Source organism: Aspergillus sclerotioniger, assembly GCF_003184525.1.
Source record: "Aspergillus sclerotioniger CBS 115572 chromosome Unknown BO94scaffold_30, whole genome shotgun sequence".
Lineage (NCBI taxonomy): Eukaryota > Fungi > Ascomycota > Eurotiomycetes > Eurotiales > Aspergillaceae > Aspergillus > Aspergillus sclerotioniger.
Genome location: NW_020291020.1, coordinates 369550 through 395190, shown reverse-complemented (window position 1 = coordinate 395190; position 25641 = coordinate 369550). Strand labels below are relative to the sequence as shown.

At 51.1% G+C, this 25641-nt stretch overlaps 9 protein-coding genes and 1 non-coding gene across 10 annotated transcripts; 4 read left to right on the top strand and 6 right to left on the bottom strand.

Moving 5' to 3' along the window:
• Window positions 1-85: 85 nt before the first annotated feature.
• BO94DRAFT_538769 (SDR family oxidoreductase) lies at window positions 86-1501 on the bottom strand. The gene is made up of 5 exons (XM_025612556.1): window positions 1428-1501; window positions 1312-1363; window positions 1123-1256; window positions 742-1032; window positions 86-675 (listed from the first exon to the last, which is right to left on the bottom strand). Exons 2-5 carry the CDS (start codon window positions 1313-1315, stop codon window positions 169-171), a joined length of 936 nt encoding a protein of 311 aa, XP_025463801.1. The 5' UTR covers window positions 1316-1363; window positions 1428-1501; the 3' UTR covers window positions 86-168.
• Window positions 1502-1973: 472 nt separating this feature from the next.
• Window positions 1974-2335, bottom strand: BO94DRAFT_589275 (uncharacterized protein; the record flags this gene model as incomplete). Its single annotated transcript, XM_025615941.1, has 4 exons — window positions 1974-2015; window positions 2071-2146; window positions 2203-2264; window positions 2321-2335. The coding sequence occupies 4 exons, from the start codon at window positions 2333-2335 to the stop codon at window positions 1974-1976; spliced, it is 195 nt and encodes a 64-aa protein (XP_025463800.1).
• Window positions 2336-3951: 1616 nt separating this feature from the next.
• Window positions 3952-11305, top strand: tor (putative TOR pathway phosphatidylinositol 3-kinase TorA; the record flags this gene model as incomplete). Its single annotated transcript, XM_025615940.1, has 4 exons — window positions 3952-4078; window positions 4137-5088; window positions 5145-10848; window positions 10916-11305. 4 exons carry the CDS (start codon window positions 3952-3954, stop codon window positions 11303-11305), a joined length of 7173 nt encoding a protein of 2390 aa, XP_025463799.1.
• A 428-nt stretch (window positions 11306-11733) lies between these two features.
• Window positions 11734-13749, top strand: BO94DRAFT_231439 (uncharacterized protein). The gene is made up of 4 exons (XM_025606300.1): window positions 11734-12155; window positions 12216-12648; window positions 12704-12840; window positions 12895-13749. Exons 1-4 carry the CDS (start codon window positions 11863-11865, stop codon window positions 13631-13633), a joined length of 1602 nt encoding a protein of 533 aa, XP_025463798.1. The 5' UTR covers window positions 11734-11862; the 3' UTR covers window positions 13634-13749.
• A 262-nt stretch (window positions 13750-14011) lies between these two features.
• Window positions 14012-15793, bottom strand: BO94DRAFT_524565 (uncharacterized protein; the record flags this gene model as incomplete). The annotated part of the gene is made up of 2 exons (XM_025610277.1): window positions 15140-15793; window positions 14012-14545 (listed from the first exon to the last, which is right to left on the bottom strand). Exons 1-2 carry the CDS (start codon window positions 15572-15574, stop codon window positions 14012-14014), a joined length of 969 nt encoding a protein of 322 aa, XP_025463797.1. The 5' UTR covers window positions 15575-15793.
• Window positions 15794-16045: 252 nt separating this feature from the next.
• On the bottom strand, window positions 16046-16117 carry BO94DRAFT_t264. The gene has a single exon. It is a non-coding gene; the product is annotated as a tRNA-Glu (tRNA).
• Window positions 16118-16775: 658 nt separating this feature from the next.
• On the top strand, window positions 16776-18116 carry BO94DRAFT_524563 (putative NAD binding Rossmann fold oxidoreductase). Its single transcript, XM_025610276.1, has 2 exons — window positions 16776-17262; window positions 17328-18116. Exons 1-2 carry the CDS (start codon window positions 16936-16938, stop codon window positions 18066-18068), a joined length of 1068 nt encoding a protein of 355 aa, XP_025463796.1. The 5' UTR covers window positions 16776-16935; the 3' UTR covers window positions 18069-18116.
• An 854-nt stretch (window positions 18117-18970) lies between these two features.
• BO94DRAFT_589269 (inositol oxygenase) lies at window positions 18971-19985 on the bottom strand (the record flags this gene model as incomplete). The annotated part of the gene is made up of 2 exons (XM_025615939.1): window positions 18971-19027; window positions 19095-19985. 2 exons carry the CDS (start codon window positions 19983-19985, stop codon window positions 18971-18973), a joined length of 948 nt encoding a protein of 315 aa, XP_025463795.1.
• A 1006-nt stretch (window positions 19986-20991) lies between these two features.
• Window positions 20992-22431, top strand: BO94DRAFT_538763 (putative glycerol dehydrogenase). The gene is made up of 4 exons (XM_025612555.1): window positions 20992-21228; window positions 21285-21581; window positions 21634-22014; window positions 22071-22431. Exons 1-4 carry the CDS (start codon window positions 21153-21155, stop codon window positions 22274-22276), a joined length of 960 nt encoding a protein of 319 aa, XP_025463794.1. The 5' UTR covers window positions 20992-21152; the 3' UTR covers window positions 22277-22431.
• Window positions 22432-22804: 373 nt separating this feature from the next.
• BO94DRAFT_568752 (uncharacterized protein) lies at window positions 22805-25357 on the bottom strand (the record flags this gene model as incomplete). Its single annotated transcript, XM_025614701.1, has 3 exons — window positions 24350-25357; window positions 24025-24130; window positions 22805-23967 (listed from the first exon to the last, which is right to left on the bottom strand). The coding sequence occupies exons 1-3, from the start codon at window positions 25070-25072 to the stop codon at window positions 22805-22807; spliced, it is 1992 nt and encodes a 663-aa protein (XP_025463793.1). The 5' UTR covers window positions 25073-25357.
• Window positions 25358-25641: the final 284 nt, after the last annotated feature.

The window sequence follows — 25641 nt, the reverse complement described above, 5'->3', positions numbered from 1 at the left end:
CACGTGATACGGGGAACTACAATCACATAATGTGCAGCCTCTTCCTCCCTTGAGTACGGAGTAACTATGGGATCATCGTACTTTTGGTGGTGTTCAATGTCTTTTAAATATGTTTTTCGCTCATCTGGCCTATCTGCTCTAAGTACATACGTTGCGTCATGATACCTCTCATGCGCCAATGGCCAACAATGATCTGGCGGTATCAGCAACCGACTGTTTCAGTGTTCGGTACTGGATACCCAAAATCTCAATGGATTTCTTATTCTCATAGCCATAAACATCTGACGGAATATCGCTCGGGGAGTCCTTCGGAGGGAGTTTGTCTTCAAGCTCGGGGAATGATTCCCGGACCATATCCGCAAGATCTTTGTTCGAGTATGTGCCGGCAGTGACGAAGAAACGCTGGCCACCAGCTTCTGGGACCTCTATAGTCCTAACATGTGCGAGTGCAACGTCGCGAACATCCACCCACAGATATGTGACGGTCGGGGGAAGGCCGTCCTTGAATTTCCCCTGAATCAAATTACTGATTCGCTGGTTCGAAGTGTTGATGGAATCCAAAGAGTTCAGGTAGTGCACGACAGGCCCAAACACAAGAGGCGGGTTGATAGTTGCGATATCGAAATTCGGCTTCTCCTTCTCGACAAAGTCCCATGCGGCTTTCTCTGCGAATGTCTGTTTAATTCAAGGTAGACAGGTGTCAGTTTAAGCAGGAGCAAACAAAGGAAGGTTTCGTATCACCTTGCTCGCACGGTAGGTTTGAGAGGGATCCAGGGCTTCCTCCCAAGTCACTGGGTTCCAATTCTCCTCACTATAAACTTTGGGGTGCTCCTTGACATTGATGATTGAAGCGAAAGAGGATGTAATCGCGACTCTCTTCACTGTTGGAGCATAGGCCTTGATTGCCTTGAGAATGCCGGTGGTTCCCTTGATGGCTGGGTCCAGGAAGTCCTTCACTGGATCCTGAACATTGTGGTGAAAGGGAGATGCGGTATGCAGGACATAGTCGAAGGGCGGATCGGATTTGACAGCCTATATATATGTATGTCTTAGCATGGAGATTGGCAAGCACCTCTCATAAATACGATCACTGGGGAAAGAGATGGCAAAAGGGAACCATACCTCATCGAATGCCCCTTCTGCGGCGACATCCTTGACAATAACATAGGAAAGCTTTTCCTTTGATGTGTCGGGATGGGCATTGAGTATTCTCTGGCCCTTCTCCTCAGACCTGACTGTGACTACGGTGTCAAAGCTGGGGTAGCCCGGTCAGTGAGTTTTAAGAGCAAAGAAGAAACATTTCCAACATACCCATGTGCGAGCAGGATGTCAATGATGTGAGCAGCAATGAAGCCACTGCCTCCTGTTGAGTGTTATTAGCTTCATAGTTGGCAACTATCGTTGAGGGTCAGGGTGAAGATGCATACCAGTCAAAAGAACCTTGCCCATGGTTACTGTAATATGGTTGTCAATTGAAGCTACTATATAGTATGCAGGCGTGTCGTTCAATGTCTTCCAGGAAAGCAGTGATCTTCCATTGCCATTTATACTTGCTCCGAACTGTTACCCCTCTTCAAACCTGGGCCCATCTCCCCCACTGAGGTCCACCCTTCTCATTATAGTGCGGATATGATAGGCGCCCGCCCCGATTACAAATTCCAATCGAGCGGAATTATGGCACTGGAATTAAGTATATGGCTAACTCCGGTAAGATGAAGTCATCCAGCTAGTCATTGTCGTTATGTCCGGTAAACGCTGACGACTGGCTTACTCGGAAACGCGGATGATGCCTGGATCGCGCTGAAGTCCGATTGTGTGCTTATCTACTACCGGGATGCTTGCCCCACTGTAGTGTGGCCAGGACCTATGATGAGAGATTGCGCTATAGCCATGGAGTGAAGCCCGGCGCTGAACCCGCTCATAGGGACAAACAAAATAAGATTGATCCCTAATCATCACTAACAATCACGCCATCAAGTGCCTTCAACTTTTCGATTGCCGCTGTTGTCAGGGGTCTAATTCACGTAAAATAGTCAGTGAGAGCCTGTCGCATCTTTTGTTAGGAAGTACCAACGGAGGGTGGCATGCGGGAGGCAGTGCTCTATTGCAAATCCAATTGTCAATATTAGTATCCCCCTGGATGATTCTGGTAGTTATCCGCGTTAGTATACCAGTCGGTATCACTGGAAGTATCATACTCACTCCGTCACTTTCTTATTATGATTTTGCCAACTTTCTGGACTGTCGAAGGTGTAATAAATGATCTAGTAAGATGAGCATCACTTTCTTCCACTTGGGTAGAAGCCCGAACTTGACTTACCTTACGCTCGGACATTGTTGACAGGGGTCTCAAACTGTGTGTTTCTATGACTTAATTGCTTGAGACTCTAATTGAAAATCGCAGACAGTTTTTGGAGGATGATATGGTCTTCCCCTTGAGATGATGACGTCAGGTGTCTCGCAGGGCTGCAATCACTATATAGGTAGTATCATCTCATCTACGGATAGGATTTTCGAGATGACCAAGTTAGGCGGTAGTGAATGTTGCGTGGGCCTAGTGATATATCACATGACTGCAATTTAACTCTAATTACTCTGGCAGTCATAGAGTATTTTCTAAAGAGCCGAGTAACACATGGAATACTGTTCTTAGTCTAGTAGTAGAAAAGGGGCTACTGATACGAAGTATATTTAAATTTGGCCTTCCCCCCTGCGCGCCTTAGAACATGATGGTTGGTTGACTAAAGCCCGAGGACAAATCGATAAGACTTCACATGAACAACATTAAACAAAGAAAATAGTGTCATAATTCAATTTAAGCCGCTACAACTCAGCTTCCTGATAGCTGATAGTCTAGAGTTCATGGTAAGCTACAGCCCTCGTCTCCGATATGACCGGTACACGATCTGTTAATTCTTCGCTTGTGTTTCTCTATAATATCATACAAGGGTTAGTGGTGGAGATAGGCCAGGCTTCTAGAAATCCGCTAGATCATTGTTACATCATGTCGAGCTGATGCGAGCTTTTCAGAACGACCTCGGAGACTAAACCCGTCGACCAACAACGATGCAACAGTATTCACAGGCTGGAAGCCTCCACGACAGGACAGTACAACCCCTAAGCAGCAGTATAGCTAAGAAGAACAGCCACCATAGATGGAGGTGCTGTTTGTTATGGAAGCAACGTACACAATGTCTCGGATATTGGGCTTCTTACATAGGATCGTATTTGTAGGGCACGAGCGCCAATGACATGCGAAGGTTCCATGAGCATTGTACAAGAAAGCATATTTTTTTGGGCAGATAGCGGAGTATCTTGATCTGCCATTCGCGAGCGCCGACAACTGTCTGCTTACGCTTGGTAGTGTAAACATGCCGGAGCCAGGATATGATATCCGGGTGCTGGACTCCATAGTGCTTCAATGAGCCAATACTAGCTACAGCGCATGCATGTGGCTGGAGATCTGCATTGTCCCACCGTCAGAGAGTCCCATGACATCTAGGACATAGATTTCAGGCATCAGAAGACCTCCGCTTATGCAAGGATGGATACTTGTGTACATGGGACTTTTCCTAGGAGATAGGAATGTTGAACAAGGCCATATTTGCAGTTGGGCGCACTGACGGCATAGTTTTCTCTCAGGAAGGAGTGCAAAAGGTACAGAGTATGAAGGGAATAAACGGCGTGTAGAAAAGTCACCAGCAAACATAAATCATTCAGGGACGGTGAATGTAGGTTCTGAGGCAGAAAACACCTCACCCAGCCGCCACCATCGGATGCCCCAGGCCAGACGGAGTTGGTCCGTGCCCAATTTCCGAACGCCCTCGACCTCACCTCCCGCATCACTGAACGCCGCCCGTCAACGGCTTTCTTGCCCATGCTCACTTTGTGTCATCTTTCATGCCCTAGAGGTTGACTTCAAATGTCCACCCTGGGGTGTGGTTCGCAAAAATGGCGCAAGCAGCTCCTATTACGGACCTTACTAATCGGCTCTTCGCCGAGTTGAAGTCCAAGAACGAGGAGACACGGGTGCGAGCCGCTTACGAGCTTTATGACAACGTTGTTGCTATCTCTCGAGGTAAAATGTCGCTTTGGATCACATACTGGCTGGCGCTGATTCTTTGTCTCTTTTTCAGATTGGTCCCCCGAGAAGTTCCTTGAGTTTTTCAATACGGTCAGTCAGCGCATAGCACAACTGGTGGTTACCGGCAATGACGCACACGAAAAGATCGGTGGCCTGCTAGCCCTCGACCGCCTGATAGACTTTGATGGAGTGGACGCTGCGCAAAAGACTACTCGATTTGCTAGTTATTTGCGCAACGCCCTCCGCAGCAACGACAATGCGGTGTTGATCTATGCGGCCAGGGCTCTTGGCCGTTTGGCTAAGCCAGGCGGAGCTCTCACCGCGGAGTTGGTGGAGAGCGAAATACAATCTGCCCTAGAGGCTCTTCAATCAGAAAGGCAAGAAAGCCGCCGATTTGCTGCTGTGCTTGTTATCCGCGAGCTCGCCAAAGGCTCACCGACGCTCCTTTACGGCTTCGTCCCCCAGATCTTCGAGCTCATATGGGTCGCTTTGAGAGACCCCAAGGTCCTTATACGGGAAACTGCGGCTGAGGCGGTTAGTGAATGTTTTGAAATCATTGCGGCTAGAGATATGCAGGTGCGACAATTGTGGTTTGCGAGGATATACGAGGAAGCGCTTTTATGCCTCAAATCCAGCAACATGGATTGGATACATGGTTCGTTGTTGGTGTTAAAGGAGCTTCTTCTGAAGGGCGCAATGTTCATGAACGAACATTATCGGAACGCCTGCGAAATAGTCCTCCGTCTCAAGGACCATCGTGATCCGAAGATTCGCACCCAAGTCGTCTTGACGATTCCGATTCTCGCCTCTTACGCCCCACTTGACTTCACCGAGACGTATCTCCATAGATTCATGATCTATCTCCAGGCGCAGCTCAAGAGAGACAAGGAGCGAAACTCTGCATTCATCGCCATTGGAAAGATCGCAAATGCCGTTGGGGTTGCTATTGCACAATATCTCGATGGCATCATTGTATACATCAGGGAGGGTCTTGCAATGAAAGCGTAAGAGAATCCTCAGCCTATGTGGACTCGCTTTCAGAGTAGCTAATGTATAGCAGACGGAACCGAGCTGCTGTCAATGAAGCACCAATGTTTGAGTGTATCAGCATGCTGTCGTTAGCCGTAGGCCAGGCGCTCAGCAAATACATGGAAGCATTGCTCGATCCCATATTCGCCTGCGGGCTGAGCGAGTCTCTTACACAAGCGCTGGTCGACATGGCCCACTATATTCCACCAATAAAACCCACAATTCAAGAGAAATTGCTGGACATGTTAAGTTTGATCCTCTATGGCACCCCTTTTCGGCCCTTGGGATGCCCGGAGAGCAGGCTACCTCCAATGCCTTCATTCATGAGAGACTTCGCTCCTCAAGAGCTGCACTCCGACACGGAAATTGCGCTTGCACTGCACACGCTAGGTAGTTTCGACTTCTCGGGTCATATCCTCAATGAGTTTGTCCGTGATGTGGCAATCAACTATGTTGAGAATGACAATCCTGAGATCCGAAAAGCTTCGGCACTTACTTGCTGTCAGTTGTTTGTCCACGACCCGATCATCAACCAGACAAGCAGCCATTCAATCCAAGTTGTCAGTGAAGTTATTGATAAGCTCCTGACTGTTGGTGTCGGAGACCCTGACTCTGAGATCCGACGTACAGTTCTGTGGTCGTTGGATCGGAAATTCGATCGGCATTTGGCCAGACCGGAAAACATACGATGCCTTTTTTTGGCAGTCAATGACGAGGTATTTCCCGTCAGAGAGGCAGCGATCTGCATCATAGGTCGCCTCTCAAGTGTCAACCCGGCCTATGTATTCCCGCCGTTGCGTAAACTCCTTGTGAATCTCCTGACAAGTCTTGGCTTTGCAAGCACTGCGCGTCAAAAGGAAGAAAGCGCCCAGCTTATCAGTCTGTTTGTTTCGAATGCAACAAAACTCATCAGATCCTATGTTGATCCTATGGTGACCACGCTGCTTCCGAAGGCAACCGATGCGAATCCCGGCGTTGCCTCAACCACACTAAGGGCTGTCGGTGAACTCGCGAACGTTGGCGGCACCGAAATGAAAACATACCTACCACAGCTGATGCCAATAATCCTGGATGCCTTACAGGATCTTTCTTCCCATGCCAAGCGAGAAGCGGCTTTGAGAACTCTAGGCCAGCTGGCCAGCAATTCTGGCTACGTTATTGACCCATACCTCGAATATTCCCACCTTCTTGCTGTGCTCATCAATATCATTAAGACTGAGCAGACTGGGTCTCTCCGCAAAGAGACTATTAAGTTGCTTGGAATTCTTGGAGCATTGGATCCGTACAAATACCAGCAGATCAGCGAGACAGCACCAGTAGTTCATCACATCAATGAGGTGCAGACCGTATCTGATGTTGCTCTTATCATGCAAGGACTCACGCCGTCCAGTGAGGAATATTATCCTACTGTTGTCATCAACACGCTGATGCAGAACATTTTGCGTGAGACCTCTCTTGCTCAGCATCACTCTGCAGTCATTGATGCCATTGTTACGATCTTCAAGACACTTGGCCTGAAATGTGTACCGTTCCTTGGTCAGATAATACCCGGTTTCATATCCGTCATCAGAGTATCGCCTGTCAGTCGCCTTGAATCGTACTTTAATCAGATGGCGATCCTTGTCAATATCGTGAGGCAACACATCCGAGCCTTTTTGCCTGAGATCATCGAGGTCGTCCGAGAATTCTGGGCCGCATCCTACCAAGTGCAGTCCACAATCCTATCACTCGTGGAGGCAATCGCCAAGTCATTGGAGGGCGAATTCAGGAAATACCTCGCTGGTCTCATTCCCCCGATGCTCGACACCCTTGAGACGGACAGCACGGCACGTCGCCAGCCTTCGGAGAGGATTCTCCACACCTTCTTGATATTTGGTACGAGCGGAGAGGAATACATGCACTTGATTGTTCCCTCTATCGTCCGCCTCTTTGACAGGACTCAAAACCCACAGAACATTCGGAAGGCTGCAATCGATACGCTCACCAAACTCTCGCGGCAGGTCAATGTTTCGGACTTCGCATCATTGATGGTTCATTCTTTATCCCGGGTCGTTGCAGGTAACGATCGCTTGCTACGGCAAGCTGCTATGGACTGCATCTGTGCTCTGATCTTCCAGCTTGGCCAGGACTTCAATCACTACATACACCTGCTGAACAAGGTTCTGAAATACCATCAGATAAGCCATGTCAACTACCACATTTTGGTAACCAAGCTACAAAAGGGAGATCCGCTTCCACAAGATCTTAATCCCGATGAAAACTACGCGGCGCTGGCTGATGATACCAACTACGCCGAGATTGGGCAAAAGAAGATGGTTGTCAACCAGCAGCACTTGAAGAACGCTTGGGACGCCTCCCAGAAGTCTACACGCGAAGACTGGCAGGAATGGATCCGACGATTCAGTGTGGAGTTACTGAAAGAATCACCTTCTCCAGCCCTGCGAGCATGCGCTAGTTTGGCTGGTGTCTACCAACCACTAGCAAGGGATCTCTTCAATGCGGCATTCGTATCTTGTTGGACTGAGCTGTATGACCAGTACCAAGAAGAGCTTGTCCGTTCAATCGAGAAGGCTCTGACTTCGCCAAATATCCCTCCCGAAATCCTGCAGGTTCTTCTTAATCTAGCAGAATTCATGGAACATGATGACAAGGCCCTTCCCATCGATATCCGCACTCTTGGCAAGTATGCCGCTAAATGTCACGCATTCGCAAAGGCTTTGCATTACAAGGAACTCGAGTTTGAGCAAGACCAGAACTCAGGCGCAGTGGAGGCTTTGATTACCATCAATAACCAACTTCAGCAATCTGATGCCGCTATTGGTATTCTGCGAAAGGCTCAGGCGTACCGAGATGTGGAGCTCAAAGAAACTTGGTTCGAGAAGCTTCAGCGTTGGGAGGAAGCCCTTGCTGCATACAAACGGCGTGAAAAGATTGATCCCGACTCCTTCGGAGTCACAATGGGCAAGATGCGGTGTCTTCACGCCCTTGGTGAGTGGAAGGTGCTGTCTGACCTCGCCCAGGAAAAATGGAATCAGGCATCCCTCGAGCATCGCAGGGCTATTGCACCTCTAGCAGCAGCGGCTGCCTGGGGTCGCGGTCAGTGGGAATTGATGGATTCTTATCTCGGCGTCATGAAGGAGCAGTCGCCAGATCGATCCTTCTTCGGCGCCATTCTTGCCATCCACCGGAACCAGTTCGATGAGGCAACCATGTATATTGAAAAGGCACGCAATGGTTTGGACACCGAACTTTCAGCATTGTTGGGAGAGTCATACAATCGTGCCTATAATGTTGTTGTACGTGTCCAGATGCTTGCTGAGCTTGAGGAGATCATTACCTACAAGCAAAATATCGGCGATCCGGAGAAGCAGGACTCGATGCGACAAACATGGAACAAACGGCTGCTGGGGTGCCAACAGAACGTGGAGGTATGGCAGCGCATGCTTAAGGTCAGGGCACTTGTTACGTCCCCTCGAGAGAATCTCGACATGTGGATCAAGTTTGCCAATCTGTGCCGCAAATCCAACCGAATGGGTCTCGCCGAGCGATCGCTCGCATCACTGGAAACCGTTGTTTCTGACAGCAATGGCACACGGGCAGTTGCTCCGCCGGAGGTTACCTATGCTCGGTTAAAGTTCAACTGGGCTACCGGACGCCAACGAGATGCTCTTCAGATGTTGAAAGAATTCACTTCAAGCCTCACGGAAGAATTCACACGGTTCAATGCCCTCATGATGTCGCAGCCGGATCATAATGGGGTGAACGGGGTCAACGGGGTGAATGGGGTCAATGGTATTGCGGATGCAAACCACGCAGATGTCATGGGGCTGCGTGAACGCATCGGTGATGTTGCTAAGTTCAGAAGGCTACTTGCCAAGAGCTACCTCAGACAAGGTGAATGGCAGACAACCTTGCAACGAGGCGATTGGAGACCGGAACATGTTCGCGAAGTGCTCAACGCATATGCTGCTGCGACCAAGTACAATCGCGACTCGTACAAGGCGTGGCATTCGTGGGCCTTGGCCAATTTTGAAGTTGTTACAACAATCGCTAGTCAAGCCAGCAGAGATGGCACGACAATGGCCATGGTCCCCGGCCACATTGTGACGGAGCACGTAATACCTGCTCTTCGCGGCTTCCTCAGGTCCATCTCACTTTCGTCAACCTCGTCCTTGCAGGACACACTACGATTGCTGACACTTTGGTTCACCCATGGTGGCGACCAAGAAGTGAACAGCGTTGTCGCAGAGGGCTTCACGGCAGTGAACATTGATACCTGGCTTGCAGTCACACCTCAACTCATAGCTCGCATCAACCAACCTAATATCAGAGTCAGGAGTGCGGTTCATCGGCTACTGGCTGAGGTTGGCAAGGTACATCCTCAGGCCTTGGTATATCCGTTGACAGTTGCAATGAAGTCTAATGTTGCTCGGCGATCGCAATCCGCCAGCAATATTATGGACAGCATGCGGCAACACAGTGCCAAACTCGTGGAGCAGGCCGACGTTGTAAGTCATGAGCTGATTCGAGTTGCGGTCTTGTGGCACGAACTTTGGCATGAAGGCCTAGAAGAAGCCTCTCGACTTTACTTTGGCGATCACAATGTGGAAGGAATGTTTGCAACTCTAGCACCTCTACATGAAATGCTTGATAAGGGAGCTGAGACATTGCGCGAGGTGTCTTTTGCCCAGGCATTCGGTCGCGATCTTGCAGAGGCGAAGCACTACTGCATGCTTTACCGAGAGACTGAAGAGATCGGCGATTTGAACCAAGCATGGGATCTCTACTACACGGTGTTCCGCAAGATCAGCCGGCAGCTTCCACAGCTCTCTACGCTTGATTTGAAATACGTCTCCCCCAAACTCAAAGACTGTGTTGATCTTGATCTTGCTGTTCCCGGTACATATCAGAGCGGCAGACCCATCATCCGCATCATCAGCTTCGATCCGATCTTGCATGTCCTACAAACCAAGAAGAGACCGCGAAGAATGACGTTGAAGGGTAGTGACGGCAACTCTTACATGTATTGTGTTAAGGGGCATGAAGACATCCGACAAGACGAACGAGTCATGCAGCTCTTTGGCTTGGTAAACACCCTCCTTGATAACGATGGAGAGAGTTTCAAGCGGCACCTGTCCGTACAACGGTTCCCTGCTATTCCGTTGTCCCAGAGTTCCGGAATTCTAGGGTGGGTTTCGAATAGTGACACTCTGCATGCGTTGATCAAGGAATATCGGGAGAGTCGACGAATCCTGCTGAACATTGAGCACCGCATCATGCTGCAAATGGCACCCGACTATGATAATCTCACTCTCATGCAAAAAGTGGAGGTGTTTGGATACGCCATGGACAATACCACTGGAAAGGACCTATATCGCGTCCTGTGGCTCAAGAGTAGCAGCTCTGAGGCCTGGCTTGAGCGCCGCACAAATTACACGCGTTCCCTCGGTGTCATGTCCATGGTGGGGTACATCCTCGGCCTGGGCGATCGCCATCCATCTAACCTGCTTCTGGATCGGGTTACTGGCAAAGTGGTCCATATCGACTTCGGTGACTGTTTCGAGGTGGCAATGCACCGAGAGAAGTACCCCGAGCGGGTGCCTTTCCGGTTGACTCGTATGTTGACGTTTGCCATGGAAGTCAGCAACATTGAAGGAAGTTACCGTATCACTTGTGAGGCGGTTATGCGTGTTCTGAGAGAGAACAAGGATTCTCTGATGGCTGTGTTGGAAGCGGTAAGTCTATTGTAGCCCTCTCATATTTCGTTGTTGAGGATGGCTTTGCTCATTTATAATCCTCCAGTTCATCCACGATCCTTTGATCAACTGGCGTTTAGGGATCCGCGAGTCGCCAGACCGAATGCCATTCTCGGCGGAGCGCCGTCAATCGGTTGTTTCCAACATCAATCTTGACCATGGGGTCCAGCCCAGCAACTTCTCGCGTCACCGCCGGCCTTCTATTCTCGAGGGTGGTATCTTGGATGCGCAGGAGGGGATTCCCAACGAAGCCAGGGAAGCACAAAACGCACGAGCGCTCCAGGTGCTTGCCCGAGTCAAGGAGAAATTGACTGGAAGAGACTTCAAGCAGAGTGAGGAACTCAACGTCAGCGACCAGGTGGACAAGCTTCTCGCTCAAGCCACTAGTGTCGAGAACATCTGTCAGCATTGGATTGGATGGTGCAGTTTCTGGTGATTCTCTTGTGGTGCCGTTTGTGTTTTCTGGGGTCTTATCATGGCGCAACTCATGGCAAGGGATTTTGCATGGCATCATTCGTCGATCCACACCTTTCTTTTCCCCCTTCAGTTTCACTTCTATTCTTCCCATTTTTGCTCTTACCTTCTGTGTAGCATTATTTCCTTGTCTATTCTCCCCCCAGGTACCATTTGTCGTGTACTCGCGATGGAAACATGGACCAGCAGGGTCTGCTTTCATGGTAATAATATTGTTCTACATTTTGCATGGCAGCAGGGGCAAAGAGAGTGTCCGTGGTATATCTAGATGGTGAATAAGTAGTAAGGAATCGGGGGAGTTGCAGGTGATAGCGAGAAATAGCCGAGGTCACGAGCGCAGGACCGCCAGCTGGAAATCCGCCGGACGCTGGAGCTTATTCCTCTTCTTCTCTCGTTCTCTCTCCGTCCCTTGCTTTTGGTGTCTCTACCAGAATCCCCTGACTCATAATAATGTGTTCTGAATGAATGAATTGCCGAGACCCACGTATATGACCCGCTGCTGCTAGAAATTCCCGCACGATGGCGCCCGACTCCACGCCCAACCCCGACTGCCATGCGGTGGTTCGCAACGCTCTCCGCATTTCCCTCAGCGCCAAGGAATACAAGCTGCTCCACGAGTCCGCCATCCAGCAATCCCCTTCTGCCATTCGGAACAAGCTCCCTTCCCCCTCAAGATTCGAGGCTATCGTTCGCTCTAAAAATAAGCACAATGAAGCCGCGGTCCGGGCCTCGTTGCGCATTTTTGTCCTGTCAAGCTCCCTGTTGAAGCTCGTTGACGTCGTGACCGACAGGGTCCGCGGTGACCTATCCAAGTGAGTTTCCTCCCAGATGTCTGGGATAGCAGCCTAACTGATGTTCGGCACGCTGTGTAGAAAGACAACATCGCGCACCTCTCTTGTGCGTTCCCCGAATTTCCGCCTCTCCATCTCTCTGTCGCTTCTACTTCTCTTTCACCGCTTCCTCTATCGCTTCTTCGTCAAGTTGCGCGCAAACCTTCGCACAGACGATGCACGACCCTTCCGGGACCGTAACCCGCGGATCTCCAAGGCGCTGACTTCGCGCTATGCGCCCGCCGTCGGAGCAAGTATCGCGGGGTTTGCGCTGGGGATCTGTCCGCAGAATCAGCTCCGGCTAACAGCGGCCATCTACACAGCTACGCGTAGCTTGGAATTCCTGTTCAATGCATTGGAGGAAAAGGGCTGGTTCAAGAATCGACCACAGTGGTTCGGAAGTTGGCTGTTAATGCCGGTTGCGTGCGCACAGCTCTTCCATGCCTTTGTGTTCGATCGTGAGACTACACCCAAGGTTCGTCGAAGCTGTTTAGGGTTTATCTAAAACATATCCTGACTCGAACAAACAGTGGTTTGGAAACGTTGTCCTGAGGCTCTCCCCCAGCTACGTGCGTGGTCGGCCCGATTCTTTGCCACTGGAAATCCCATGGCCGGAAAAGGAAGCTGTGGTTGATTCGCTGGCTAACATTGCCAACCTCCGGTGGCCGTAAGTTCAGCAGCTGCCTCTATCCATGATATTACCCAGCTAACCCTCTACCAGCGCATTTGCCTCACCCATCTTACACCCAGGAAGTCCGAACACCCTACCGTCTTCACTAGCATCCATCTCACCCATCACTGGCCCTGCCCATCCAGCTATCTCCAGTCTGTCATGCGCCTTGCTCCACCCGACCAGTCCCAGCTGCAGCACCGCCTTCCTACATCACATCCTCCTCTCAGTTCCACCCCTTGCCCGTTCCTTAACCACTGTGACGTTAGCCCTGTCTTTGCGCAACATCAAGAGCCTGATGACGGAGCCCATCACGTCAATCAACAAACTTTCCACGAAAATCATCACTTTGACAGCCATCCTCTCCGCTTCTAGCGGCTCCGCATGGGGGAGCATCTGCCTTTGGAACAGCCTGCTTCCGCGCTCCATCCTCCCCGCCAAACGATTTTTCCTTAGTGGCGCACTTGCAGGCGTGCCGTTTGCCTTCCTCGGAAACAGCCGTAGCATCTTCATGTACTTCTTCCGGGCAGCCGTGGACTCGGCCTGGAAGACAGGTGTCAAGCACGGATTATGGAAGGGGTGGAAAGGCGGCGAACTGTGCATCATCGTGCTGGCGTGGGCACTTATGGGTGCTATTCTCGAGACTAGACCATCCGCAGTCCAGGGTAAGGGCGTGAGAAAGGCCCTGGCTTGGTTGAAGGGTGATGGGTTCGCAGACCCGGTTGAGGTTGCCGCGAGAAAGAAGGCTAGAAAAGCGGCAGCGCAGAAGAAGGCTGAGAATGAGGCATGAGGGACATAGGGAGCTTGGCTTGTGGTATCTACTATTTACTCTATTAGCATGTTTTATGACCTCGTCTTTCTTTGTATTTTTTATGCCATGTTTATATCTTTTTACTTACAGCGATAATGGGTATGTAATTAGGAATTATCAATTGCCAGAAGGGCAACAGTCGGTGTTGATAGCTAATATCATATGAGAGTTTATTCCCAGCTGTCACTGCCGTCTCTCGGACGAGTGACAATCATTCTGTACCGGGGGGGGGGGTAACCCCTTTCATGCCCCCATCACATAGAATCATCACCACCATAATCCAGAGACTCAGGTCGCGATGAATCATAATTCTACTACAGTCAGCAACCCAAACTACCAACCCAAAGAACCCAACAATTAACCAACCAACTCACACTTAAAAATCAAGTAAAACACCGGATCCCTATCAGGGTTATCCCGTAACTGCGCATTCAGCGCACCACGCCACTGTCTCAACGAGACAACAGGCACGGTGAGGACCTGACCCGACACCACCAAGGGGGAAACCGTAGCCGAAGGCCGATACTCCAAGCGATGGAGTTCCTCGTTGTAACCACACTGCTCCTTTGTAGTTATCACCCATTCGATGAAGTTGAGGTCAGTTAGACATGGGATCCTGTCAGTGGGATAGTAAGGCCCGATTTGAAGTTCCTGGATTGCACATAATCCGTGTCTGTTGGGATCTGTCTCGTTCACGACCCAGATGTTCCGAGCGAGGAGGTTGAGGCCAAAATCTGGAAATTGGTGGGTTGGGACTTGTCTTTTGGCGAGGAGATTCCGGGCTTTGGCTATGGTTCGGGGGAGTTGGGGTTTGGGTTTGATGGGTTGGTTGGGCTTGGGGGTGTTCAAGGTAGGGGTAGGGGTAGGGGTGGGAATGGGGGTGAACACCATCTCGACATCGTTGTGTAGGGATTGTTCCTCGCCAGTGTTGATGAAGTTCTCATGACTTGGTTCGATGGAATTTCAAGTATTGAATGTAGTGGTGGCGAATCTCATGTCGAGATCTTTGGGTAAGGTTTGTTTCTTAGCAGTGTCGATATAGTCCTCATGGGTTGCTTCAATGGGATTTCGGTTATGGATTGAGGATAGCATTTCGACATCGTTAGGTAAAATCTGTTCTTCAACAGTGTTGAGAAAATCATCATGACCAGGTTTAAATGGCTCTCGGGTATCGAATGTAGTGGTGGTGGATATCATTTCGATATCGTTGTGCAGAGGTTGCTCCTCAATGTTATTCAGAAATTTCTCATGGTCAGGCTTGATGGGAACCAATGTGGTGCTAGACACCATCTCGACATCGCTGCGAGGGACAACGACAACAGAGTCCTCATTTCTAATAGTCTCAGTATTGACTGTGTCCTCGTCGATATAGACTACCTCTATATTATCACGTCGGGGCAGTATCCTAGCATCATCAACGGAACTTCCCTGCTTGGGTTCGTCAGGTTCGGGCTCGGGTCCGGGCTCGGTTGCTGTATTGATGACAATGTCGGTCTTGTCCTTCAGTTCACCCTCTGTACCATTGTTCTTTTCTCCATCATCCTGGCGGCTCTGGCTCATCTGTGCAGTAACCGATTTGTACCGCTCGCCCGCCTTGTAGGTTCTCTTGACTACGCGGGCCAATCCCATGAGACCTTCCAAACGTCGGAGGTTGCAGTCTTGGACATAGGGTCGGATCTTGGTTATATTGGCTAAGATGAACTTTCTCTGTTGGGCTCTGCCGTCTCTGGTTCTGCAGGAAAGATACATCTTGTCGTGCTCCAGTAGCAGGTCAGTCAGTTCGACTTTGAGGATACCCAGATCGTTCTCATCTCCACCGAGGTAGGAAATGAGTCTTTCGCGGGTCCATTTGAATCTCCCTTGCAATTTTGAACCACGCGTCATTGGGGATTTAGTGGGAGGGCACTCACCACTATCCATTGTGAGGTGCTAGACTCAAAATTGAGAAGGTGCGAAAGGTAAGTGTGGGAGAGGTGGAAGTTGAGACGAAAGGAGTATAAGGACCTCGATGAGATGAAGGTCAAGGTCAGATGAGGGTGTGGTGAAAACGCGGTATGATGAGGTCGTAACAAAAGATACCTGATTCAGAAAGAGGGGCAAAAGAGATATTTACTTGTCGCCATGGTGAAGTTGTTGAAGATTCACCATAGATGGGTGCTCGAGTTGGAGGAGAAATGGCTTATCAGTCGTTATCGGGAATCTGGGCAGAATGCGAACGGTTTGTATGGCGGTCGGAAAGGCGGCGAGACCTCACAGTAGGGCTGGGGTCAAGGGCAGTGGGAAGGTTGGCCAGGCCAGGGTTTCTGTGGTTGTCAACTAGCGGGTTGGAATGGAACAATTGCCAATTGACCATGTGGAAGTGCAAAAAGGATTAGGCAAAGTAAAAAAAGATTCCATTGCGGGGAATCGAACCCCGATCTCCTGTGTGAAAGACAGGTATGATAGCCGTTACACTACAATGGATGGTGTTGGAAAGCCGCTCAACTTTATGCTATACCAGCTAGGCCTTGTTCCGACCTATCGGTTCTCCACAACTTACCCTTACTTGACCTCATCCCATCGAGATTCGAGAGACATCCCAATGGGAACCGAATCTTTGATGGATGGTAGACTCTATATCCTATCGCAGATAATCATTTTGCAACAGCATGTAGGTGCCTGGCCAGCCAGGAGAGTACCTCATGGGATGGATGTACAGAGGAGTAAATCCAACCCCAGGCCTGACCCCGGAAAAGGGAAGAATCCCCGCGGACCAACCCCGGCGGGGGAAATCGCCCCGTGTATCCCCTTTGGGCAGTTCTGCTCAAACCGGAAGTGCACTTCCTGGATGGAGAATTATTGCACGCTGCCTGGCACTGAATCCCCTCACGAGGAGGCAGGTCCATTTTATCACGGTGGAAGCCCGACTGCCTGGTGCTCCGAATGCTTCCCCTTCAGGAACCCCATTTCCGACCGTGTTCCGACCCAGAGGATCCGCCTGGAGGATGATATCCGGGGTCGCAGCAGCGATCCACCGGAGCCAGCCAATGGAGCAGCGCTGCTGGCGATGCTTGGCCAACGAGCTGAGGCAGTACTTGGCAGCTCCAGCTTCTCCGCATCTCGTCCGAGCAAGCTAGACCGACTCTTGCTGGGGTCGTCGCACCGGTTAAATTCCTCGTCCTCGCTGTGTTCCATTGCTCAATCGTCTCAATTCTACTCTCATCCTCCTCAGGTGATTACACAAAGCCCTCCCTCAACCCAATTCTTCCCCTGCTCCCTCAATACAATCCTCTATCATCACAATGTCTGCCAGAAAGCTGAAGATTGGCTGTGCCGGTCTGGGCCGCATGGGCAAGCGTCACGCCCTCAACTTCTTGCAACGTACTCCCCGCGCGGACCTGGTTGCCGTCAGCACCCCAGATGACACCGAGCTGGAATGGGGCAAGGTGCACCTTGCTCCTTACGGAGTGAAGCTATACAAGAACTATGACGACATGCTGAGGCATGAAGGCTTAGAGGCCGTCGTGGTTGCGTCCGCAACAGCCGTGCATGCTGAACAGGCCATCAAGGCCATTGAGGCCGGCAAGAACGTTCTCTGTGAGAAGCCTCTGTCAACCAGTGTCGAAATTGTATGTCTCGCCCTTCTCCCCATCCCACCCTACCCTACCATCATGACTAACATGTCCGATCATAGTCCCAAACCGTCCTCGACGCAGCTTCCAAGAACTCCCACCTGAAAGTCATGTGCGGTTTCTCCCGCCGCTTCGATGCCTCCTACCGTGATGCGTACACCAAGATGTCTGCCGGTTCAATTGGTGCCCCCGCCGTCATGCGTAGTCAGACCTGCGACAAGCTCGACCCGACGGGATTCTTCGTCGCCTACGCCGAGTTCTCCGGAGGTATCTTTGTGGACTGCTCCATCCACGATATCGATCTGGCCCTGTGGTTCTTCGGACAAGACAGCAAGGTCAAGTCCGTGTCCGCGGTGGGTATCACAGCCGTTGAGCCCGATCTGCGCAAGCACAATGACCGGGACAACGCCGTCGGCCTGGTCGAGTTCTACAACGGCAAGATCGCCTACTTCTACGCCTCGCGCATGATGGCCGCTGGCCAGGAAGACACCACCGAGATCATCGGTACCAAGGGCAAGCTGGCAGTAAACACCCAGCCCGCTCTGAACCTGGTCAACATCTTCGACGAGAACGGAGTCCGTCGCGAGATTCCCCAGCACTACTACGATCGCTTCGAATATGCCTTCGTCACCGAGGCAAACGAGTTCACGGCCTGCTGTCTCGAGAACACCCCTGTCCCCCTGAAGCTCGAGGGTGCGGTCCAGGCAGTCCGCATCGGCAGCGCCCTTCAAGAATCCCTGATCACCGGCGAGAAGATCTTCTTCGACGAGGCTGGCGAGCGGATTCCCAAGTCAAGACTTTAGAGATGATAGACCACGATAGATCCATGTTACGACTAGTCCATGTTAATGAAAAGCGCATTCGCTGTTCTTGAATCCGATATACTCAACCCATACATAGTAGTATACTTATACCCACTCTCAGCACTCGCCACATACACAGTGCTCTTACAGGTACTACGTCATATCACCATACAAGGACTAACAATCAACGCCCACCTAAGATCTTATTCCCCTTTCCCCTGCCCAGAAAAAAGGAATCTCAAACCTTACATCTATTTCCCTTATCTAGGTACTCTGCATTATCTAGCTTACTACTCCGTACCTACCTACATACATTTCACTGCATAGATACTTATCTAGTGCCATGCACAGCTCCCTAGCTCCTCAGCCCCACCAAATCAAACCAACCAATCTCGACCCTTCCAATTCCGGCAAGGTAGCATTCCCCGTTCGTGGCGACCGACCGATCGATTCGGGACCTTGTTTCCGAGCCACGTCTTACTCTTACATACGGAGTAGGTATTCTTGGGTCAAAGCCGGATTCCCCATTGGTTTGTGTAGTATTGATCGTCCATTGAGTAAGTAGGTACCTACGTGGTACGTGGCTAAGGTTAAGTTCTTAGCCGCGCGTGAATACGAGATGAGGGAGGGGTAGTCTTAGTGATCGTCGAGGCGTTGTAGGATATGATCTACGGTGCTTACTTCAGGTACGGAATCAGAATGTAACTAAGGAGGAGAAAGAAGGTGAAGAGACAAGGAGGGAATCAATCCTTTTGTTTGATTCGGGGAGTATATAAGTAGGGTTGTTCGTAAATCATCGCTTGCGTGAATGCTGGTGTTGAGAAAGGGGAATAAATAGCAAGAGGTATAAGTAGAAGCAATACATGTATCAACTAGAATCATACATCATATCGGTTCCTTGTTTACCACTTGATCACGGGGTTGGGGAAGTATTCGTTGATTAGGTCGAGGTAGTAGGGCTGTTTGAGATTGTTAGTATGTGTTTGGTTCCTTGTGAGTTGGAGGTTTGTTTGGGGGGGAGCTCACCTTCAGTTCTTCCGCACTGGGGACATCGTCGCTCTTACTGTACAGGTCGTATGGGTTGAAGGCCTTGACGGCCTTGAACATCTCCTTGTCGTGGTCGTTCATCAGCTCGTGGTACGCACCGGCGTTGTGCCAGGGGTAGAACGAGTGGTAGCGGATCATGGCCAGAGCCTCGTCTGGGAGGGTGGACTGGTCCTTGACGACGTGGTAGAGGTACTCGTCGTGGCCCCAAGAGAGCATGATGTTGTCAAGACCGCAGCCGGGGCTGTAGATGCCGAACTTGGTGTCGTAGATGGAGTGACCGTAATCCTCGTTGTCCTTGAAAGAGTCGCGGCCGTAGATGATGCGCTCATCGAAGCCACAGCCAACAGGGAAAGTGTCACCGACGACGTCCCACTGGCCCTGGGCATCGAAGAAGAAGAGCAGCTTGCCCAGGTCGTGGATAAGACCGGTCAGCTGCATCCAGCGGGGCTTGCCGTCGCGGCGGATGGCCTCGGCGGACTGGAGGAGGTGCTCAATCTGGGAGAGACTGGTGTCGGGGTCGGACTCATCGATAAGGGTGTTGAGCTTCTCCATCGCCTCCCAGATGGTCATCTCGGCGCGGGTCTTGGAGTGGAACTCGTTGCGGGCCTTAAGGTTGTAGGCCACTGTTTGCTTGGTGTGCTGTTCCTTGTAGAAGTTCTTGACCCGGTCGCAGGCATCTTCATACTGGCGGAACTTGGTCTTGTCCTTGTTCTTGTCGAACTCGGACTCCTCGTACAAGCCCTTCTCCTTCTTCATGTTGTCCTTGAGGACGTTGACGGTATCGATGGCGTCCGACAGCTCCTCGAGAGCCTGTCCGTCACGCTTGGTGTTGAACACCGGGGCTTCGGAGGACACTGCGACTGGTGCCATTGTGATGGAATGTGTGAGGGAAATGTGGAAGAATTGGGCTTTGAGCTTGGGGGTATCAATGTGCTGCTCTGAGGATTGTTGCTGGGAGAGAAACCGCTCGAGGAGAGGGAGCATAAATACATGATCATGCACTAGGTGGCCGAAAAGGTATGGTATTTCCGAACCCCCGAAGCCCGCATTTTGTGTGGATGACGTTGTGTGATTCTAGAAATCCGATGAGAATCAATAATATTCGAGCCCTTGGCGCCGTAGCCTGCGAGCAAGTCTGGAGCCGGAAAGTGGCTTCCGCAACAGAGGGAAGTCGGTGATACGCCTCTGGGGGTCATCCCCACCGTTGTGGAACATGGCAAGATCGGTCGTACAGATCTGGATCCAACGGATCCGCTCAGCATTGCGGAGAAGTGAAATCATCCCATTCCAGCCACGGCTTGGCTGCTGCGGTGGGCGTCCTTTAGGATACTGGTTTCCGACGGCGGACGAGCCGCGGGTTCACGCACGGCCCGGCGTCGACCAAAGAGATCCCCTTCATTGCTAAGTTGCAGTCTGGACGGGACTGGGATTTTCTGCAGCATCCCTGGCAGGGGGAGTCATTGAGGCGATCATTGTCATGGTCGCTGGCCAGTGTTGTGCCTGATCCTAATCTTGATCCGATCATCACTTGACGCTCCTACGATCGACCATCGAGCCTGGTCGGATTTGCAGTCACTTGCGTGTTCTGGTTCGGTGTCCCTGAGAGTGGAGCTGTGGTGACGCGAAACGACGGCTATCGACTCTTGGAGCACTGAACTTCCCGCCGTGTGAGGGATGCAGTTGGCTTACTCCTGTACTCTGCCAGTCGGCGTGTGAACGGTTGAGGTACACAAAGGAGGTTCAATGAAGCTGGGTAGCTCTGATGAGATAGATGGAGATAGTGAGTTTGTTGATGGAAATGACTTGAGAGGAGTTGTGAAAACCTGACTCGGAGCAGAGAAGGCGAGGCAGAGAAAGTGACTCGGCCCCATTTGGTCCGAATAGCGGGGAAATGCCCCGCGTGGGGGTTCTCTTCTTTTTCCCTCCTCCCTTCGCTTCGTCTTTACTCTCTTCTCTTCTCTTCTCTTCTCTTCTTCTATTCCCTCGCGCAGACCTTGCATTCGTCGTCCAATCCATTGCTCTTTATATACCGCCAAAATGGGATCAACTACTACCGTCGCAGACACCCGCTTCAAGCTGAACACCGGGGCTGAAATTCCCGCCCTCGGACTCGGTATGTCACTACTTTCCCTGATAATCATCAGAAAGCTCTAGCTAATCTTCGTCTAGGAACCTGGCAATCGGGTCCCGGAGAGGTTGAAAAGGCCGTGGCGCACGCCATCTCGGTGGGATACAGACACATCGATACCGCTTTTGCCTATGGCAACGAAGGTGAAGTCGGCAAGGGCATCAAGGCCGCCATTGACTCTGGAGTCGTCAAGCGAGAGGACCTCTTTGTGACCACCAAGCTGTGGAGCACATGGCACTATCGAGTGGAAGAGGGTCTGGACCAGAGCTTGAAGAACCTGGGTTTAGACTATGTCGACCTCTATCTGGTCCACTGGCCCGTTGCCATGAACCCTAATGGTGAGTCCCCAGCCAGAAAGAATACGAGAATGCACATGTTGACGCAGCAAAGGGAACCACCCCAACATCCCGACCCTCCCAGACGGTTCTCGGGACCTGCATCTTAACCACTCCCATGTGACCACCTGGAAGAGTATGGAGAAGCTGGTCGGGAGCGGCAAGGCCAAGGCGATTGGCGTCTGCAACTACAGCAGGCCCTATCTCGAGGAGCTCCTCGCCAACTCCGACGTGGTCCCAGCCGTCAACCAGATTGAGAACCACCCCTGTCTCCCCCAGCAGGAGGCAGTCGACTTCTGCAACGAGAAGGGCATCCATGTCACAGCATACAGCCCTCTCGGAAGCACGGGCAGTCCGCTGCTGACGGCAGAGCCTATCGTAGAGGTTGCGAAGAGGAAGGGTGTCGATCCCGCCACGGTCCTTCTGAGCTGGCATAGTATGTATCCCCGTATCGAATGCTGCCTGGAAAAAACCACTAATCTAGCCTTATAGTCAGCCGTGGTTCTTCCGTACTTGCAAAGTCTGTGAACCCTTCTCGTATCGAGGGCAACCGCAACCTGGTTGCACTTGATGACACTGACATGGCTACCATTGCCAAATACACGAACGATCTGGCCGCCAAGGATGCTTTCCAGCGTTTCGTCTTCCCTCCTTTCCGGCTCGATTTTGGATTCCCCGACAAGATTGGCCGTGTATAAGCTCCTGGTGAGTAGCGGTTGGTATAGGAATGGCAGACAGGGCATAGAAGGATAGACTAGTGAACCATGGCACCTGTACATGATTTGATGTTTCCATTGCATGAATGAAATGACCTGATTATGATATCCACTTGGTATCTTAACAAACCCGTGCAGAAACAGAACAAATACAACTGTCCGATAATCCTGTCCGCATGACCACATGCACCTCTTCCAGTGAATCCAGCAACGCCTCGTCAAGCAAGCAAGTCCTATTCACGCACAGAGAAATCCTCCACAAGATGAAACGAAAACGAAAAAGAAAAATCAAAACACACTGTACTGCTGTCACTCACCGCTCGCCCCTGGTGTTTACACTGTTTACACTTCTTCTTCCTCTCTGTGTTGGTCCTCTCATCCCCCCTATCGATCACCATCTACCAACCATCGTTTGTTGAACCTCTTCTGTTGAACCTCTTCACCCCCACAGCTTCACACAAAGTCAAACAACACAGAGAAGGAAGTCGTAGCCACACCCTCTCTTCCCTCTCACTTGGGAGAGAGGGTGTGGCTTGCAGTGGCCTCCGATACCTCCAACCCAGTCCATTCTCTCTCCAAGCTGATCTCCATCGTAACGGACTCTGGGCCTTCCGTTTCGGAGTGAACACTTCTGGACACGAGAAGCTCTTGATAGCCCAGCTCTTTGATTTCCCTGGGTATCTCCGAGTCGATCAGCTCGCTTTTCTTGACCAATGCTCGCAGTCCCTTCAGCCGCCGTGCTTCCCGCTCGACAATGATTGTCTGGGCAAGATCGTTCGATAGTACCCGACGCTCAGTCAAGATCTTGAAGACGTCCTTTAGATGCTTATATGGGAGATTGAGCAGGACACTCGAGATGGTCACAGTCTCTCGTCTCGGCAGTCTGTTTGGCGTTGATCGAGCGATTCCCGGCACAGCCGTAAGATACTCGGGGATACGATTCGGAATGCACATGCTCACTGCTCGAGGGTACAAGACGAACTGAGAATCGATGTTATCAACGATGAAACCCAGCGCAGCCCTGACCAGCAGCGGAGCCCAGATTTCTCTGAGTTCCCGGCTCCGAGTCACGACGTGTCTTGGGTTGCCGGCCCCTGAGTCTGGCGGAGTGACACTATCCTCTAAGGTAATAGAGAAGTCGTCAACGCAGAGACCGAAATGAAAGATTGGTTCGACTGTATCCCAGTCAACAAGGGTCAACGCCATTCGAACACCGGCTTCGAGAATGCTGTTCACTTGTAGAAAAGCTCCCGATGCGGCGTACGAGAAGGCGAGATCAACCATGGCGATGTTGATTGGGAATGGATATGATCCTTGGGTTTCTTCAGCGTACCCCAGCACTGCCAGGGCTGCAGTCCTGAGCCGCTTGCCTTGGAGGAGAGGCATCCCGTACAAGCTACGGACCGCGTGTTCGAAGCCATGGATCAGATTGACCTGATCGCCGAGCACAGCAATAACCTCGCGATGTCCCTGCCGGTACAGCGGAGTCGGTAGAAGCGCAGAGATGAGCGGGCTTCGGGCCACAACGGCGACATGAACAGGGATTATGACGGGGTGGAACATTCCGTTGCTCGATTTCACAAGGAAATGAAAGTCGCAGAGATCACGTCTCTCATACAGCTGAATGAAATGCGATGAGAGTGTTTCCACGCCGATAAACTTGTCATCCATGTCTGGCATTTTGTCAGTCTCACATCACGAACAAATTGTTCCATCAAAATCCAACTTACTTTTCTTTCCACCCGCAGTGCTGCCTTCCGCGGCCACCACATCACCGTCAACGACAGCCTGATCGGTATTACCGGGCGTCTCAGCATCATTTTCAGCCAAACCCGCCTTGCGAGTCATCAAGCAACTGCAGCAATCGCCGCTATGATGTAGACAGCAGCACGACTGTTTTGGAGGACAGCCGCAGCCTGTCAGAGGCTTATGCACGCAGCAATACGGGTCAAATCGGCAGAGTGGGCGTCCGTGGACCTGACAGAAAAGCAAGGCCTCTCTGTCAGCGTAAGAGGAGTCGTGGCCCATATCGAGACCACCCAAGATATGACGGACTGTGCCTTCCGAAGAGTCGTCCGCGAGCGAGGCAAAAGGATCAGGGTTCGGATTGCCAGCGGTGGGGTTTTTATCTGCTGCAGCACGTTGTTCAGGACTCGCACTGCCCTCAGCAGCATTAGCAGTGCGGTCATTGTCGATACCACTACCGCCCGACTGAACCTTGGTAGCCGATGCATCAGTGTCACGTCTTTCCTTCGCACCGGACGGACCAGCACGCTCATCACCACGCGAGACACTCAGCGCGGCCAAGATGCGCTCTCTCAGGGAAGCAGCATGAGCTATCTCCGACGCAGTCTTGGTCTTCTCGTCCACAATCTGATCCCCAGCAAAACTGGCATAAGACGGAGGTGAACAACTCTGGCCCTTCTCAACACCCTCACCACAATCCCCTTCAACCTGCACCTTCACCTTCACCACCACCTCCTCTTGGGCAGCAGCAGCAACACCCACCACCTCACCATCACCACCGACACTCTTCCCCTTACCCTTATTCTTCTTACTTTTGTTACTCTTCTTCTTCGACTTCGCTTTCTTCACCTTGCGTTTCTCCCCAGAGCCATCCACCTGAGGCAAAGAAGGCAGGACCGGGTCCGAAGACCTCGTCCGACGAATATTCGGTCCCATCAGGTTGTCACCCGTCCGGGACACAGAAAAGAAACAATCCAACGATTCAACGAAGCAAGGCAACTCCGACGTGCAGAAGGAACCGCGTCGTTGCATACTAGTATTGTTTCTCTCTCTACCGGCGTACAACACCAGCTTTTTCTTTTCGCTTCACGGCACAAAATAGCAAGGAAGATAAGTTCAGAATGTTTCGTATGCAATGACGTGTGAAAGACCAAAGTCCATCAACAACAACAATAGCAGCAAGAACGATGAACGAACGAGATGAGATTTTTTCGCTTTCAAAGTTATTCGAAAGGAGAACACGATATCAAGGAAGATGGGGAAGGGAAACACGAAAGAGAGAGAGAGAGAGAGAGAGAGAGAATTTGTGAACTAGGTGACCTTTCTAGTAGATAGAAAGTAAACAAAGCTTTGTCGTTTTCTTCTCCTTCACTGCAACGCATGGATGGGGTTTAGCTGCGTATCATTTGAAGGGGGGGTGCGTATCATGTTAGTATCGTTGGCATCATGGCCTAAGTAGGGAAGAAAACGGGCCTTAGCACTGACTATCTGATTTTGTGCATTTCGTAGAGCAAAATTCACGTCTATATGAGTATGTAACCTCTATTTCTTTGTGTGAGTATAGGGAAAGGGAGTATCATGTTCATCTACATGTTGCTTTT

Bases quoted from the DNA above. Each gene is read 5' to 3' on its own strand.
- BO94DRAFT_538769 (XM_025612556.1), bottom strand. The intron at 1,033-1,122 runs GTATGGTTCCCT...ACATATATATAG, and splicing joins CAGAAGGGGCATTCGATGAG to GCTGTCAAATCCGATCCGCC. The intron at 676-741 runs GTGATACGAAAC...TGAATTAAACAG, and splicing joins AAACCTACCGTGCGAGCAAG to ACATTCGCAGAGAAAGCCGC.
- BO94DRAFT_231439 (XM_025606300.1), top strand. From the start codon at position 11,863: ATGGCGCCCGACTCCACGCCCAACCCCGACTGCCATGCGGTGGTTCGC. The intron at 12,649-12,703 runs GTTCGTCGAAGC...TCGAACAAACAG, and splicing joins ATCGTGAGACTACACCCAAG to TGGTTTGGAAACGTTGTCCT. The intron at 12,841-12,894 runs GTAAGTTCAGCA...ACCCTCTACCAG, and splicing joins ATTGCCAACCTCCGGTGGCC to CGCATTTGCCTCACCCATCT.
- BO94DRAFT_524563 (XM_025610276.1), top strand. From the start codon at position 16,936: ATGTCTGCCAGAAAGCTGAAGATTGGCTGTGCCGGTCTGGGCCGCATG. The intron at 17,263-17,327 runs GTATGTCTCGCC...GTCCGATCATAG, and splicing joins TGTCAACCAGTGTCGAAATT to TCCCAAACCGTCCTCGACGC.
- BO94DRAFT_538763 (XM_025612555.1), top strand. From the start codon at position 21,153: ATGGGATCAACTACTACCGTCGCAGACACCCGCTTCAAGCTGAACACC. The intron at 21,229-21,284 runs GTATGTCACTAC...ATCTTCGTCTAG, and splicing joins AATTCCCGCCCTCGGACTCG to GAACCTGGCAATCGGGTCCC. The intron at 22,015-22,070 runs GTATGTATCCCC...CTAGCCTTATAG, and splicing joins GGTCCTTCTGAGCTGGCATA to TCAGCCGTGGTTCTTCCGTA.